Source organism: Camelina sativa, chromosome 1, assembly GCF_000633955.1.
Source record: "Camelina sativa cultivar DH55 chromosome 1, Cs, whole genome shotgun sequence".
NCBI classification, from domain to species: domain Eukaryota; kingdom Viridiplantae; phylum Streptophyta; class Magnoliopsida; order Brassicales; family Brassicaceae; genus Camelina; species Camelina sativa.
This window is the reverse complement of record NC_025685.1, coordinates 11,416,123-11,435,084: the sequence shown is the minus strand read 5'-3', so window position 1 is coordinate 11,435,084 and position 18,962 is coordinate 11,416,123. Positions and strand designations below refer to the sequence as shown.

The following is an 18,962-nucleotide window of genomic DNA, read 5'->3' as shown; positions in this document are numbered from 1 at the left end:
TTAACAAAGTTGGCAAAGTATTGGGATCCATTTGGAGAACAAGTTGAAATGAATAGGCTGGTGATAGTAGCAAGTGTTTTTGATCCTAGAAAGAAAACGAAATTTGCTGAGCTCTGTTTTGATGCTTTGTATGGGAAAGGCAGTATTGAGTCTGTACATCTTTTAGATGATTTGAATAATATCTTGAAGGACTTGTATGATGAGTACAGTAGAAACAGTTTAGTAAACAAGATTGGTTCATCTTCTCAGTCACATGGTTCATCTTCCCAGTCGTAGTCCCGAGAGCAAGTTGCACCAGATTTTTGTCAGAAAGCAGGTATTGTTGACATGGAAAACGTATTTGATGAGATGGTGATGGAAAAGGTAATTTACAGCTCCTCTAATGAGTTGGAAATTTACTTGAAAGATAATGTGGAGAAACCAAGTATTCTTAAAGGTACAGAATATGATTTGTTATCTTGGTGGAAGGTCAACAGTGGGAAGTATCCGATTTTGTCTCTAATTGCTAAGGACATACTTGCAATGCAAGTGTCTTCAGTAGCCTCTGAATCTGCTTTTAGCACTAGTGGTAGAATTTTAGAACCTTATAGGAGCTGTTTAATACACAATATGATAGAAGTGTTGATCTGCACCGAGCAATGGCTAAAAGCTGAACTTCATATCAATGAAAAAGGAGTCTCCACAGTAGAACATTTGCTTTCGAAAGTTGAGCATGATGATGAACTTATGAGAGGTAAGTTTTCTTTTTATTGTTTAACTGTTTATACTATTTTGAATATGATTTTGTTTGTTCTTACGGTTTACATTTGTTTTTTTATAGAGTATGAACCTGAATTCAAGCATTTGGACAGCTAATCTTGAGAATGAGTCACCCAGATGATCTTTATAGTTTGTATGGTTAGTTTAAGTATATACTATATAGTCTCTACTCTTTGTATTTGTCATTATTCTCATTGTTGTTATTGATATTTGTTTCATTTTGTTTCAGGAAATTTCAAATCAAAGACATCAATCACCAAGTTTCTACTTTCTATCTTCTATTTCTATGTTGCACTTTCACATCAGACTTATATTTTTATTTTGAATCTTTTCTAGACTCTTCTTTGCTTTCACTCTTTCAGCAACTTAAATTTGTTATCACTTATCACTTTTCTATTTCTTTCAGTTTTTGGATGTTAAATTTGGAGTTATATTCTATGTTTTCATTATTTATGTGATTTTGGATGGTAAACTGCAGATTTTGGATGGTAATTTGCAGATTTTTTTCATGTATTTCAGGTTTCGGTTTGGGTTTTGGTTGAGTTTGGGTACACTTTACCCGAAACCGAATAGAACCCGTTTTTTTGGGTTTTTTCCGGGTTCTGAAAATTATAACCCAAACCGACCCAAACCCGGTACTATCCGAACCGAACCGAACCCAAACATAGTAAAATACCCAATGGGTTCTGTTTTCCATTACCCATTAACCCAAACCCGAACGGGTAATACCCGAACCCAAACGGGTAACCCGAATGCCCAGGGCTAACATGTACGATCTAATAGACTTCTCAAAGAGACTTCTTCCTGGGAAACTGAAACATAATTTAACATGCAAATCTATCTAATCAACCAAATTAATACATGTACGATCTAATAGACTTCTCAAGGAGACTTCTTACTGGGAACTGAAACATAATTTAACCTGCAAATCTATCTAATCAACCAAATTAATACATGTACTATCTAATAGACTTCTCAAGGAGACTTCTTCCTAGGAAACTGAAACATACTTCAACCTGCAAATCTATCTAATCAACCAAATTAATACATGTACGATCTAATAGACTTCTCAAGGAGACTTCTTCCTGGGAAACTGAAACATGCTTTAACCTGCAAATCTATCTAATTAACCAAATTAATATACCGTAGACTTCGATGAACCCGTTTCTATAATATATGTTCACTTAACTGTGATGAACCCGTTTATTTGCAAATCTATCTAATCAACCAAATTAATACATCGTTAACTTCGATGAAGTTCAATATAAATTTTCTAATAATTACCCAACCATGAATGTTAGAATTCTACACTATAATTACATTTAAAATGAAGTGATATAGATAAAGTTTCTATTATTACCCAATCTGTGAACAATCTCCAATTCCTCGTGGCTGTGATGATTTATATTGACCGTTCCAATAAAACTGAAAGATCAATATCACTTTGTTGGTACGGTCCGTGAACAGTCACCAAATTCTCTGTGGTGAGGATGAAGTACTATTTTTTTAAGAGGGTGGATACTTTTTTTGGTTGCAGTTTTAAAATAATCTCAAGACCCACTATTCGGATTATATATACGAGACGAAGCGGTTGCAATGAACAGCTACATATAAATAATTAATTAGTAAGGCAAACCGTCGCCTCGAAGAAAACCAATATGCAAACTTCAAAGCTTGACTTCTTTACTCAGATTAAGTAGTAGACTTCATAATCTTAATTTTCCGACAATATGTAAACAATTATCAACTGAATTGAAATCAACGAAGTCATCCAACTATTACAAAAACTGAAGCAAGTTCACAGATTACTGACATAAATATGCCATTCAAACAAACAGACAAGATGAAGAAAGGTTCACAGATTTTAGAACTTAATTGAAAGATCTACGAAACGAAAGAGATTAATACCAAGATGAATATTATACCGGCGATTAAGACATTCTCGACCACCCCCCTTACACGCCGAACTGACAGACGTAGTTCTTTCATCTGGACTTTCACCTTGTCTAGCTAACGGTTTGGTTAAGTTATCGATATTAATATAATATTAATAATTGATGGCATAACAAAGTCAACCACGAAAATTCCACAGAGAAGTCTACTTAAGCAAAACCCTAAATCATATAATTTAACGTAATCAGCCTTTCCTCCCTTAATTTGAATCGTTTATATGTAAATTTATTTTATTACAATGCAGGAAGTCTATGTGGTTAATATTTGGTCAATAGGTTTATCAAATTATTTTTTATAAAATTTTTAATTAAAATTTAAACTATAATTAAGGAGTAGACCTACCGTTATGTCTTCACATATACTCAATTTGTAATTTACCTTAAATAAATCTATTGCAGACTTCCTCCTGGTTACATCTGTCATTTCGGCTTGTGTTTTTTGTTTGGTCGTAAGGGAGTCAATTGTAATTTCAGTACCCTTAGTGGTTATGTTTCTCAAATATCGAATATGGGGTCTACTATTGCATTCAAGGTCAAATAAAGGTATACAAAATGCAGTTATCCCTAAATATTTTAGAGAAAAAAAAACGTTATAAAAGTAAAAAAAAAGTATATATATAAATATATATATATACTATTTTATAATAAAACGTTTTCAAAAATATCTATAAAGAAATGATGCTTCATATTTATTTAACATTCACTTATATGATTGTTTATAATCTTTGTGATTTATTTTATATGTTTAATCACAAATTTAAATCTAATAAAAATTAGATATAATATCATGATGAATATTTTAAATCATGTCTCCAACATTTTTTGGTGAATACGTTGAAAATTTAGTAACAAATTATTAAATAATAATTATTGATCATATTTTCTTGGCATCACTTCTATGAGAACTTGAGAAGGTATATGACCATAAAAATTTATTAATTCTTTAGAATAATCTAAAGAAAGTAAATGACTAAAAGTCTATAAGAGATATATACAAACAACTTAATTCCAATTATAACCAAGATTATAATAGAAGATCGTATCATTGTTGGAAATATAGAAGAGAATATATATTCTACTTGCCATAAAATATTGTTGCCATGTAGACACAATATAATGAAAAATATATTTTTAAATTTTTATAATCTTGTTATTTGTGAATGAGTAAAATTATGAGATGTTGATGTGAATCACATTCTATTGGGCTGGTCCATTCTTTGAAGTGAACATGACTTTATGCTATAAGTAATTTCCACTATTCTACTACAATATTAAGAAGTAGTAGAAAAAGTATTGAATAGTATATATACTATTGTGTTGGATTCAAATCGAGATTGATAGACATGAAGTTTCATCATCTCGAGGGGGAGAATTAAGGAATCCCCCATACAAAGGTGATGAAACATATATAAGATTATGTTCACACTAAAATGAGTTTAATCACTCATATGAAAGAGCAATAAGGAAGGAAAAATACTTTTGAAATCATAAGTATTATTATCCAAGACAATAAAAGTATTTTAGAGATTACATGAATTATCTAGAAGATAAAATGCTTTGTGAAAATCTCACTGTTTGGCATGACCGGTTAAGCCATTCCGGTTCAGTAGTGATGCGAAGAATAATCAGAAATTTCTGAAAAGATTCATTAGAGAACCTAAAGAGTTTTTCTAGTGTTATGTGTACTGCTTTACAAAGCAAGCTGATTATATGGCTTTCACCGAGCCCATGAATTTGGATAATGTCAATTTTCTGGTACGTATACAAAGCGATATTGTGGACTGATCATCCACTATATATGTTTGTTATTAACTTGCAACATGTAGTTTGCGAGAGTATTTGGTTAATTGACAATGGTGGTGAAACCATGCCAAGTATTTGACATAAATGACTCTATATGTCAAGTAATTCACATCATGCCAACGAATAATCATGAGTACTCTCCATTACAATTGGTTTGGGTCAGAAACCAGATATATTCCATCTAAATGTGTTATACATGTTAGTTGCTCCACCACAGTGATATAAGATGGAATTTGAAAGAATGTTGGATATGAATATCTTTCGAAGATTGAGTATCTCGAGAATTTGAGGCTCGAGATGCAGAGACTGTTGTTTTAGTGAGTTAGTCTTTCCAACATGAGGGGGAGAAAATAAACAGCTGGTAAAGAAATATATTGTAAGAAATTATCTTGATCCTCGTACTAAGAAATGTGCGCTAGAAATTAAAAAGATAATTTATTGGCAAAGTTTGCAAAGATGCTAAAAGCATGGAAAAGCCATTTTCTGACCTTGAGTGAAAAAGTCACATATACCAGCTGTGCTCCAATTAATGTCCTAGAGGGATAAGATCAACTGCTAATAAGTCTAAAGATCGCATGAAGTGTGATTGACTTATGGTTCCAAATTTAAGCATCCTCGGAAAAGAAAAGGAGCATAAATTAATATGGCACCGAGGAAGCAAAGAGTTATGAAAAATCTCTAGAAGAGATGTAGACATGAGTAGGAAAGAGATTCAGGTACCGGAGAATCATAATGAAAAGAAATCTCAACAAGTTGAGTCATGTCTAGAATGAAAAGGAACCAAAAGAGCAAATCGACGTCGTAAATATTTTTGTATGCAGTGTTGCAGTTGATGATGTTATGGTTTAAAAATCGAGATCATAAACCACGGTTAATAGAAAATGTTTTATTGAAAAGTGTAGACAAAGAATGATTGGTTAATCATTGAAAGAAGTAACTATTTGAGATAGTTCAGTCTCTTAAAGAGATAATATTTGGACTTGTAGTCCTCACACTTGAAAGTGTAAAATGAGTGGAACATAAGTCGATATGTATGAGAAATTAAGTACGTGTATTAGTACAATGATTCTCAGAAAATACTTATGCGAGATGTACTCTCTTCTGGTGGAAGCAACTAATTTCGATCCCTTACGATTTTGACAGTAAGAGCAAGATTTCATTCAGTCTATCTTTTAAAGTAATTATATTGCTAGAAGCAATATTTTATAGCCCTCGAGAACGTTGTAAAAGCGAGAAAAGTTTTGTAGACTTTTGACAATTTTGGGGAGAAAATGATGAGAGTTTATCTCTAGGAGAGAATCCTATGTGTAGATCATTGTTGTTGATCTTTAGGATCTCATAGTAGGTTGAAAATAAATCGGTAACAAGATAAGTGAATATCTTAGGGTTGTGTAAATCCGATATTGAACACTAATTGTAATTGTGTTCAAGAAATATTTTCAAGAAAGTTTTAGGACGTATGCATTTGCTGAACCTCTTTAAAAGAAAAATTGTATGTGTCTCTTCTGCAATTACAAGTGGTTCTTATTAAAAGAAAGCTATAAGAACAAGTGCGATATATGTTGATAATGAAAAGATTATATGATCTCCAGTAGAGATTTCACATACCAAGGAATATATGGAGAAATAATCAGTGATGAAATATTACTCATGAAAGATGGAGAAATCAGATTGTATAAGATCATATATTTCATGAAATTTCTTGAGGTTACAGATTTGACATCTGATGAAAGAGATGTTATCTCAGGATGCTTACATCAACATAGAAAAATGGTCTTTTTAATACCATACTATGAAAAGAGTTGAAAGAGATTGCTTTACAAGGAGATTATGAATAACTCTTATGTATAAGATGATTATTTGGAAGATTATATATAAATGAATATTTGGGCTTAAAGTTCAAATAGATCTTCGATATGAAATGGGTTCAAATGACTTAAAGTTCAATGACCCAGGAGAATATATGATGATCATATGAGTTTTGTACACTAAATCATATGAGTTTTGTACACTAAAACACTGTTTATAACAGTCCAAATAGATGATATATATGATCATAATGCATAACCTGAAGATGATGCTTTCAGGGGGAGAAATATGATCATGTGCGTGGTTGCTCTCTTTTTCCCTTATCATGGTTTTTATCCCATTGGGTTTTTCCATGAAAGGTTTTTAACGAGACAACAAAAGAACACGCGAAAGATAAACACTTGAAAGGGAATATTATGATTCCAATGGTGAAAGACTATCATCTTCAAAGTCTTTGACATACATTGATGAGATCGTGAGAGATGAAAATAATGATCAAGATGAGTCATTAAAGAGACCAATATCTTACAGAAGAATGGTGATGTACGGTGATATACATGTCCTAAAAATTTGTTCAAGTGAAGATTTGGCGAACCATTTACCAAGGCGTTTCCAACCACTACTTTTAAGAAGCTACTTCATTGTATTGGATCGGTCATTTCGAAGATTTCAAGTGATGTACTCAAGAGGGGGAGTAAAAGCGCGCTGCACTCTTTTTCCCTTAACCATGGTTTTTCCCACTGGGTTTTCCTGGTAAGGTTTTTAACGAGGCAGCATCTCATATGCGCATTTGGGACTACATTTTTATAATGGTCATCCAAGGGGGAGTGTTATGAATATATTGTATTATTTGGATGCCCATTATCGGCCCATAAGTGTAAACCCTAAATCCTAATGTTGTATCACTATATATATGTTATATCCTATGAGACAGATGAATAATACAAGAGAACAATTCCCTAAACCTCTTGTTTATAACAACTATCACATCATATATATTTTCCGTTTCCATCATTTGCTCTTACCTTATTATTGTAATAATTTTATAATTTAATTCCACATAATTTTATGCAAAACAATTTCTTTATGTTCCACAATTAAGAGGCCTATTTTTAAAAATAGTTATATTTAACAAGGAACAAAATATTTTTGGGAAAATTGGAAATAAAGGAGATATTTTAAAAACTTTGTCCATCTACACTTTTTTTTAAAGTTTGGTTAAATAGGTTTTAGGGTGTAATTAAAAGCCAATAATACCCTCAATTATATATTCAGATTAAATTTGTATATCAATTACAAATTCAGATTTAATTTGTAGATTTTAATTAAATCAAATTAGAAACTTTAAATTTTAATGGGATATTGGGTGTTTATGAAAAATATTAAAAAATTTGGGTAGGCAAAAAAATAAAAGAAATCGACATGGTCTCTCTCCTCCATCTTTAACCTCACTGCCGTCTCTCTCCATCTTCTCCTTAGCCATTGGCGTCTCTCTCCTTCGTCACCATCTTCTGCCGTCTCTCTATCGTCACCGTATTCTGTCGTCTCTCTCCATCACCATCCTAAATTGAGTCATTCGCACATGTCATCCCTCGTCTTGTGAAGGAGATTCACAAAAAGATTGATGGAAAAGCTCCGTTGTTGACTCCGTACGAGATCATCGAGGTCCATATGCCACCTAAATTAAATCGCTCAAATTGTGATTGTGGAGTGTATGCCCTAAAGTATATTGAGTGTCACATGGGTAATTTACCTCTTGATTTGATTGACGATGAAAACATCAAGTTTGCTCGTTTGAAGTTGGCAGTCCATCTTTGGATAGCAGCAAAGGTTCCTATTCTAGTTAATTGAATGAAAACTTATGAGCCTCCAGTGTATGCTTATGAGTTTGTAGATCTTGGCTAATTTTTTAGTGTCTTTACACTTTTATTTTTCATTAGTTGTATCGATTTTATTTTTATTGATATTCTAATGAATTTTGTGTTTATAATGGTTGATCAGTACATAAGGTCTGATTTATTTTTAAATTCCTGAATCACAACGTAGATACTCATGTGTTTTGAAATTCCTTGATGGTGTTAACTTTGAAACAAACAAACAACACAAAGGGTCTTAAATAGTTCAGAAATTCATTGATGGTGTTGCTTTTAAACAACCAGGGTGTTCACAAAAAAAACCAAACAAAGGGTCTTAAGCATAACAACATAATACAGAAACCAAACACATCATATCATCTTTCCATAAAGCCATGCCATTGAAACTGCCACTACGATCACTACACAAATCCTCTTCTTGATCGACTTCTGCATACTCTCCTTTGCAACCATTAGCTCTTGCCTCATGATCTCAATCATATTCTTTTCCACCTTTTCTACCACCTCTTTCACCATCTCCTTTTGGAGCTCCACATTGTTTGTTACCATCTTCTTTTGATCCTCTAAGAGTTGGTTCTGTTTTCTTTCAACCATCATAATCTCCTCTAGAAGAGGATCATCAACCCAACGAAACATGTGTTTCTCATTCTTCTCCTAAATTCATTTTTTTGATAACAATATTTAATAAATTTCAGCTATTATGGTGACTAAGGGGAGATGAAAGTAGATTACCTTCACACCTCCAACACATCTAAAAAATCTACGATAGGGATTCTCATCAGTCTTTGAGGTGTAGGTCGTAACCTCTCCACCACACCAGCACCTACTCGAAACTCCACCCTGAGAACTTCTCTCTAAAGATAGCCCAGACGAACCAGCCGAAGATAGTTGGCTCATTGGTCCAGTCAGTTGAAACAAAACAAAAGAATGAAGAAGAAGAGACTATCGCGAAGAAGAGGAAGAGAGTATCGGAGAAGAATAACCCTAAATCTCCCAATATTAAAACTAAAATCGTGTATTCAGTTGATTTAAACCAGGTAGCATTTTTGTTTATTTTGGTTAATTAGAACATTTAAATCGTGTATTTCTAATGAATTTTTGTCTTCATACTGGATATGCACAAAAAAATGCAGAAATAAGCTCTAAAATCACATTAAACCAAAGAGATAGTTAATAAAACAGGAAGAAAATCGAAGAAGAAAAAAATAGAAGTGATCAACGTAAACAACGTTTTTGTTTGCCTTTGCATGATTATGAAGTAACACCAACTACCTGAAAACAAAAAGAGTATCGTAAATATAAATGAAATCCACTAAAAATTCAAGAACATGAATCTTAAGTTGAAGCACAAACCATTATTATATGACGATATCACATGTCGGTCTGTTATGCCCTTCTTTGCCACAGCGCCTGCACTTATGTCTCTTTGACCTTGTGAGTTTTGTGATGATTTTATCTTGTCTTCAGGGGATTCATATCTTCTTTTTCTTCGCCGTCCAGGATGTCTTCTTGTTCAGGTGGTCGACCTTTTGCCTCTTCAACATTTTGTGGGACTCGCCATTCTTCTTCAGGAACACCGATTGGATTAATAGTTTCCTCATATTGCGATCTCCATATGGTAGTGGTATACACATCATCAGCGTAAGGATATAGATCCTTGCCTATATCAAAAGTTCCTTTTATAGCATGTCTACAAGGCAGTTTTCCTGTGCTGAACTTTCCACATGAACAAGTCCTTCTTTCTAAGTCAACAATGTAGTATACTCCATTACTTTTAACCTGTAATATGTATCTGCTCATCAGATAACTGTTCATGAATTTACCATTCTCTATTCTTCTTGAAATCTTTTTCTCCACCTCAACAGTTAAAAGGATATTTATGCTTTGCACTTAACTTTCTACTCTCATAAAACCAGCGTGTCATCATTTCTCTGATGTTTTCTAACAAAAGAATTATTGGATACTCTCTGGGTGACTTCAAAGCTGCATTGATTGACTCGTCGCATTGTTGGTGTTAATTTCATATCTATAACCCGGAAAATGACAGCAAGCCCATTTTCTCACATCCACTTCCTCTAGATAACTTCCAATAGCAGGACTAATATTGTTAATGGGCGCAAACTCTTTCTCAAACTCATAAACTCTATAAGCTTTTGACGCTTTTGCAACCATACCAGCGACTCCTCTGCCCTTATTATATGTTATCACATTACTAATCAAGTGGTGGATGCAAATACCATGTTTAGCCAATGGGTAGATGTTTCCAATTGATTTAGCAATCGACCTATGTCTATCTGACACAAATGATAAACCTTCTTCATCTGCTATAACCATCTTAAGTTGCATAAAAAACCTCTCCCATGAACAATCATTCTCAGAATCAGCAATTCCAAATGCAATTGGATACAAATTGGAGTTACCATCTACAGTTGTAGCAACTAGTAGAACTTCTTTGTATTTATTCTTCAAAAATGTTCCATCAACTACTATCACTTTCTGCATTGCCTTGTAGAACCCTCTTCTTGATTGACGAAAATAAATAAACAGATATTTGAATCTTCCATCAAAGTCAATTTCATAATTTGTGAACGTACCAGGATTCGCTTCTTGTAGCATGTGCAAATATTTTGGTATCTTAGCATAACTTTTCTCAGGAATTCCTCTAACTTCGTTAACTGCATACTCCCGAGACTCCCAAGCTTGGGAATATGTTAGCTCGCAGCCGTACCTTGTACGAATGATAGTAATTATATCGTTTTCGGTTTAGGACCTTCCTTCACACCCTCATAACTTTCCTTAATGAGATGTCCAATTGTTCTTGCAGATGCAGTCCTACAAAATGAGTTTTTTTTTTTAAGGAGCACATGTATGGTTACCCAAAAACTTGTTGATTTTGAAATATGTAGACGATTGTAAACACTCAGCCCGGAGACTCCAATTACAAGCACTATCAATGAAGCGTATACACCACCATCTCTTATCAGATTTTGTAATCCTATAGTCGCAGTTATACTTCATTGCATACATTTCCATAGTAGCCTGTAAAGCTTCCTTACTGCTAAAATATTTGTCCTTTTTTACCATTGAATCTTCCAACTTTAAACCAGCAGCATCACCAAGATTAGCATCAGTAGGCTTTTCTAATAAATCATCATTCGGCTTATGTGAATTCTTTGAAATAATAGCTACTGATTTTCCCAGATCAACTTCCACATCATCACCATCATCACTTGTATCATGTGGGTCCTTATTCAAATCGAACAGGACTTTACTCTTATGATCATCAACTATTCCGTTGAACGTAACACACAACCGAATCATGTTTTTCCTTTTCAGATATGCAAAAAAAAATTTCATTCCTCTATCATTTGTCAATACAACGAGAGGAGAATCAACTTTAACCTCTGAGGATAAATTACTGAATTCCATATCAAACATACTTTCCTCTATTTTATAGTCTTCTGAAACCATCACCTTCAACTCTTCAAGAGATGTAGTGGGTTGCAAAGTCAGTAATCTCGCACGTTTTTCTTCATCATCAATAAATCTTCATTCCTTGTTGGCATCCAATCTCCATACACGACAAGTAACGTAGATTTGCATCATAATCAGGTAAATGAAAATTTCGTGGAAGGTGGAAGAGAGGGTAAAACACGTTAGGTTAAGTTATGAAACAATCGATTTTTCTGTATTTGTCTTTCTTGTAAATAATTAAGAATACACATTCTAAAATATATTAAAACATATCTAAACAATAAATACAGAATCGTAACCATAAATTAAGATTATTCAAAAAAATATTCACTTTCCTTATTTAATTTTTTTTTTGTATACAAGGTAAAACGTGGAAAATATATTCTGAATTGATGTAGAATGAAGAAAAATGTAGAATACATATTCTTAATTTTGTAGAACGTACAAAATTCACGTTTCTGAAGTTTTTAGATCAAATTTCCGTCTAAACTTCGTAGAACATGTACAAACTGTAGAATAAATAATCTTAATGTTTCAGAACTTGAAAAAATCGTAGAAAATCATTTATGAACAACTTAGACCAGAAATCATCAGTTTACAAACTGATTTTTGACACCCTAAAATTTTTTTTTCCAAATTTTTTTACACAGTTGTATACTAACATGAGTTTTCTATTTGATTTTTAGTTTAAACTCCTAAAAACTTCATTATATCTATTAATAGGGGTATTTTCGTCACAAATGATAATCTCTAAAAAACGGTATAGATGGACAAATGTTTTTAAATAGCTCTTTTTTTTTTTCTAATTTCCCTATATTTTTTAAGAAAGATTGTGCAATATAATTTTATGTTAATTACCATTACAAATGGGGATAAAAAATTGAGCTTCGAAATAGTAAGACATATACCGGTAGGGCACAAAAATGCAATACAAGTATGTATAAGTCAGATTCGCCCGCTCGCTCCCCTTTTCTTCTCTCTCTTGTCAAAATTTGTACTCATGATCTGGAACCCTAATCAATCTCGTTAAGGTTTGGTTTGTTGTTTCACTCATTCGTATGTATAAAAAGTTTATTAGGGTCAGATATTCTTTCATGTTGTTGTCTTCTTCGTTTGGCCAAGATATATACATTAGATTAGGTAGCGTAAATATGTAGGTATAAGAAATATATGTTGAATTCTATTGAAGTAGTATTATGCATACTGATTTTAGATTATATTTACACTACTACAAGAAAACAGTCGATTTGCGATGGATTCTTCCATCGCAATTCCCTCGCAAATCGATAGTCGCAAGGGATTTGCGAGACACAACTATTCCTCTTAAATCGCTTCTCACAAATAAGCTGACATCGCAATTCCCTCGCAAATTTTGCGAGGGATATTTTCCCTCGCAAATCTAACGCAATTTGCGAGGGATATATTCCTCGCAAATCCCACGCACATTGCGAGAGACGGTTGTACTCGCAATTGTCAAGCAAATTGCGAGGACTTTTTTCCATCGCAATGTTCGATCCGTCGCAAATTTTGCGACTACTTTGCGACGTCCATCTGCCTAGTATTGTTGGTATTCGCTAATTTGTAGCAATTCTTCATTTTTAATTTTTTTTTCTTTTACCATTTTTATGTTTGATTTTTTTTTGTGAATAATGTTTTAGATGTTAAAAAAAATAATAATAAGAAGAACAGAATTGAAAATTCAAAATAGAATAAAACATAAATATTACAAAACAAAAGTCATGTTTAAGTTTTCTCCCTCACGGGGATATCAGAACAAAGTGAGAAGAGTTCTTAAAAGGATTGAGAGAGAGAGGTCACGTTTCTGGTCCCAGTTTGGCTACCAGCTGCTCCTGTTTCACCTGTGTTGCCCTCTGGGTTGGTGCCTTCCTGGTTGGTGCCTTCTGGGTTGGTGCCTTCTGGGTTGCTCCCTTGTTGGTTGGTCGGGTATCGAAACTTGGCAGCAAACTCAGGATCCTTTTCCGCGAGATAGTCAAAGTATGCATCATAGCTATGCATTCTTTGACTACTTTCATGGATTTGACTCGCCTGGGTTTGGATTTGAGTCGCCTGGGTTTGAATGCATTCCTCAGCGGCAGCAAGCTTCTGAGCCAAGATAACCGGATCATTAGCTGGAGACAGAGGTTGCGGACAGCTACTGGTAGAGGACGCTTCAAACTGCAGAGAACCAACCCCAAAAATTCTGTTTTTCTTCTTCGGAGCAACCTAAAAACAAAACAACAAACGACAAGTTACAAACATACAAAAGAAAACAATGGATCACATACTAAACAATTGCAAGTTATCACAAACTAAACAATCCCAAGTTATCACAAACTAAACAAGGAAGTTATCACAAACTAAACAATCGCATGTTATCACATACAAAACAATCCTAAGTTATCACATACAAAACAATCGTAAGTTATCATATACAAAACAATCCTTAGATATCACAAAATCATTAACAAGACATTCGATAGCAATATACGATTGGCAACTGAACACACCAGAAGCACTAAAAACTAACTTAACCACACAGTTCAACCATTGAGTATTTTTTTTAAAAAGAACTAAGAACGTTTATCTTACCTCAGTGTAAATTTTGTTTTTGATATGAATGGGCACCCCACCAGAAGCAGAACTCTCTCCATTCTCCCCTGTGCAAAGCTCAGATTCTAACTCTTGAATCTTGGACGACACCTCATTGAACACGGACTCGGACTTGCCATCCGTAAATGAGCCATCTGGTTTTCGATGAGTGTCTTCTAAGATTCGTAGGAAATCCGGAGTTAACTCCCCAGTGATCTCAGACTTGAAAGAAACAAAAAAGAGGTTGATTAGTTAACAAATAAAAGAGTGTCTGAAGGCCTAATCTTAAGAAAAAAAAACTTAAGGAACTTACATGCTTTCGAGCACGGGCTTTAAACGAAGTTTGGCCTGAACGGTGCTTGTATATTCCAGTGCCATCCGGATCATGATAGCGAGCATTCCGACTGTTGATGCTCTTGATTTCTGATTTTGGATCAAGCCAATACCGAACAAGACCCTCCCATACTTGAGGATCAATCCACCGTGGCTTTGCCTCATCGCCTTTAAGCTTCCACTTTAACTTCCACCTTGACACTTGATCACACATCCTGTCCTTCAACTTGTCTTCAAACTCTTTCCTCACTCTATCGTTTATGCAACGGTCCCAATTGTAAATTTGCTTCCAACAAAAGAAAGGATTAGTCTATATTTAATTAAGGCAAAAAAACATATTGTAAAATAGCAAACAAAGAGATTTCACTGACCGCAAACGTTTCATACCAACGGTCTACCACTTTAGTTGGCGTCTGTGTCCAATTGGCATGGGGCTCTTTGAAATCTCTTTCAAAGATGCTTCGAACAGTAGCCGCAACACAGGAGTCTTGCTCAAACCTTCAAAATAAATTCAACTTTCAGAATCCATGCAAACACAACTTTGTAATTATATTATCAAATTAAAAACTTAAAAGAAATTTCTTACTACAGAGTTCCTGGAGGTCGGCGCGGATCTAGTTTAGTTAAACTACATCGACCAGGACTATCGAGTAACTCCTCGAAAGTCAGGTTGTTGAGACGTTGGGACATGACTGTAGACGAGGAAAGCGCGGGTTGAGACGCAGGAATTTCAGGATCCGCCGCAGTGCCACCATGCACGGGAGATGGTGAAGGCGTATTATATGGAGGCGTGACAGGCAGGTGCTGCGAGGTTGGACGGCGGCTATTCTGAGAACCGGAGTTTGGGTTGTGAGAACTGGAGGCACCGGAGGTTGGACGGCGACGATTAGAAGCAGTGGGAGAGGGATTTGAAGTAGTGGGAGTGGCTAAACCTTGATCCGACAGGAATCTTGTGTAATCGTTGCCTCCAAACATCTAGAAACAAATAAAATGGACATCTAAATCAAAACGAAAGGATAGATCGAAAGCAAAATGAAATCGAAACAAGAACGAAATCGAAATAAAATCAAATCAAAAGTAGAGAAGAAGAAATCATATGCGAGAAGATTTACCTTTCAGATCTAGAGAGGATATCGGAGAGGACGAGGTCGGAAGAAGAACACTGAAAGAAGAATACCGGAGAGTACGAGGTCGGAAGAAGAACACCAGAGAGGACGAGGTCAGAGGAGAAACACCGGAAGAAGAACACCGGAAGAAGAAGATGGGAAGAAGAATATCGGAAGAAGAAGATCGGAAAAGGATTAGGGTTCGATCGAAAGAGAAAGAGAATTAGCGTTTAGGGTTTGACGGCGAGTGTTTTGGGTTTGAGCAAGCTCAAACCACGATTGGTCTTGTATATATAAACTTTTTAAAGCATCGCAAAGTACTAGCAATATTTGCGAGGGATTACCTAGGCCACCTCGCAAATCCCTCGCAATAAACTTAAATTGCGAGGGATTAGCTAGGATTCCTCGTAATTCCCTCGCAACATTTGAGTGTCTAGGGTTTACAATTTTGCGAGGGATTAACAAGAAACACTCGCAATTCCCTCGCAATGTTTAAAATTGCGAGGGATTAGTTAGGAACACTCATATTCCTCGTAATTCCCTCGCAACCTTTGAGTATCTAGGGTTTTTAATTTTGCGAAGGATTAACAAGGACACCTCGCAAATCCCTCGCAATGTTTAAACTTGCGAGGGATTAGCTAGGAACACTCATATTTCCCTCGCAACCTTTGCGTGTCTAGGGTTTACGATTTTGCGAGGGATTAGCTAGGATTCCTCGTAAATCCATCGCAATATTTAAGTGTTTAGGGTATACCTCGCAAATCCCTCGCTTATAATATTTAGGGTATTGAGTTTTGCTAGGGATTAACGACCATTTTGCGAGGGATTTGCGAGGATTTCCTCGCAAGTACAACGCAAATCCATCACAAAACTATAAAAATGTTTTATAAAAAAAAACATGAAAATATACAATTGTGCTCATTCGGATTTATTTTCTAAACTATTAGAAATGACATTATCATTNCCCTCGCAACATTTGAGTGTCTAGGGTTTACAATTTTGCGAGGGATTAATAAGAAACACTCGCAATTCCCTCGCAATGTTTAAAATTGCGAGGGATTAGTTAGGAACACTCATATTCCTCGTAATTCCCTCGCAACCTTTGAGTATCTAGGGTTTTTAATTTTGCGAAGGATTAACAAGGACACCTCGCAAATCCCTCGCAATGTTTAAACTTGCGAGGGATTAGCTAGGAACACTCATATTTCCCTCGCAACCTTTGCGTGTCTAGGGTTTACGATTTTGCGAGGGATTAGCTAGGATTCCTCGTAAATCCATCGCAATATTTAAGTGTTTAGGGTATACCTCGCAAATCCCTCGCTTATAATATTTAGGGTATTGAGTTTTGCTAGGGATTAACGACCATTTTGCGAGGGATTTGCGAGGATTTCCTCGCAAGTACAACGCAAATCCATCACAAAACTATAAAAATGTTTTATAAAAAAAAACATGAAAATATACAATTGTGCTCATTCGGATTTATTTTCTAAACTATTAGAAATGACATTATCATTATTAGAATCTTCTCCAATATCAGACACTTTGAATTCTTATAATTCACCTCTTCTACTTTAGGGTTTAGTAGATCATCATGTTAGTTGATGATCAAGTTGTGGTGCAACAACAATATTTGCGAAATTTCCATTCCAAACATATCAATAGAAGATGTACATCCACATTGATACACAAAAATCCATTGCAATGTGTAAAAGCTTAGGGTTCAAGCATTTAGTGTTTAGGGTATAGAATTTGCGAGGGATTAACGACCATTTTGCGAGGGCAAGCCAACTATCCCTTGCAAGTCAGTCTCAAATCCCTCGCTAATATTTTTATTCGTTATTCCCTCGCAATTTGTGAGGGATTAACGACCATTTTGCGAGGGAGTGCTAGAACTCCCTCGCAATTCCAACGCAAATCCATCGCAAATTGATAAATATTTTTTTTTAAAAAAACAACAAAAAGTACAATTGCTCAATCAGATTCATTTTCTGAACTACTAGAAATTACATTATCATCATTAGAATCTTCTCCATCATCGGACTCTTCAAATTCGTCTAATTCACCCTCTTCTTCGGAAACATCATCAACATCTTCAACTTGCCTGTTTTGTGGATCAATGTGGATAACATCTTCTGTTGACATGTTTGGAATGGAAATTTCACCGACTCTTTCTTGTTGCAACACGACTTGATCATCAACTAACCCGATTATACGGCCTCGAGGATTAACTTTAATGACTGATAACCACATTTCACGTCTTGGCCTTAAACGAGGATAGGGCAGAAAGCTCACTTGTTGTGCTTGTGATGCTAGGATGAAAGGATCAAATTTGGAGTACGATCTGTTCGCATTCACATCAACAACTCCCCAATTATTTACTCGCACGCCTCGGGCCGATGGATCGTACCAGTTACACTTAAAAAGTACGCATCTCAGATTCAGAAGGCCTGGATAATCAACTTCCAATATTTGTTGCAAAACGCCATAGAAATCGATATCACCAGCTTGTACATAGATTCCATAATTTGCTGTAGCTTTGCGACTTCCGTGTGCGTACGTATGAAAAGTATAACCGCGAGTAAAGTACATCGGAGCAGTGGTGATCTTCGCTCTTGGTTCCTGAACAAGCTCATGCAACCAAAGAGGCAAGGGTTCATTTCCACATCCATTCTGAACCTATATAAACGAATAAGATATTAGACCATAAGTTTATTTAACTTAAAAATTATAATACATATAGTTAATTTAAATTTATTTCATACATATACTTACATAGTATTTTAACCAATTAGCGAAATCCCGCTCTTTGTAGGCCTCATAGTCAGATTCTTCTAAATTAGGATATGCTTCACGAATCTGCATTTCAAAAAGTCTAAAAAAATAGAGATTTGTTAGTTCGTTATCTTATAAAATATAATTAATTTTAGTTTTTAAACAAGAATACCTTTCAAAAGGTTGAACGTAATCTAGATTCCTCAATATGTAATTGTGAGCTGCTCGACAATAGCTATGATCTTCCCACCAAACTTCCTTTATCTTTCCAGCAAGTCTTCCTATTTGAGTAAAGATATCTGGAACATCAGGAACATTATATGTAGGTGCAACGCCTCCGTCATCATATCGTCGAGTACGTGTTTTTTTGGTTCTCACGGTGGGGCTAAAGTAGTATGATGTGAAGTGAGACGTTTCCTCTGTTAAACTCCCGGCGACTATTGACCCCTCAACTCTGGCAAGATTTTTGGCCTTTCCTTTAAGAGCTTTCA

The 18,962-nt window shown here is 34.9% G+C and overlaps 2 protein-coding genes across 2 annotated transcripts; both read right to left on the bottom strand.

The window, feature by feature from the left end:
* LOC104706817 (uncharacterized protein At4g04775-like) lies at positions 8,549-9,094 on the bottom strand. Its single transcript, XM_010423048.1, has 2 exons — positions 8,930-9,094; positions 8,549-8,851 (listed from the first exon to the last, which is right to left on the bottom strand). The coding sequence occupies exons 1-2, from the start codon at positions 9,092-9,094 to the stop codon at positions 8,549-8,551; spliced, it is 468 nt and encodes a 155-aa protein (XP_010421350.1).
* On the bottom strand, positions 10,175-11,518 carry LOC104706808. Its single transcript, XM_010423040.1, has 3 exons — positions 11,223-11,518; positions 10,968-11,029; positions 10,175-10,872 (listed from the first exon to the last, which is right to left on the bottom strand). The coding sequence occupies exons 1-3, from the start codon at positions 11,516-11,518 to the stop codon at positions 10,175-10,177; spliced, it is 1,056 nt and encodes a 351-aa protein (XP_010421342.1).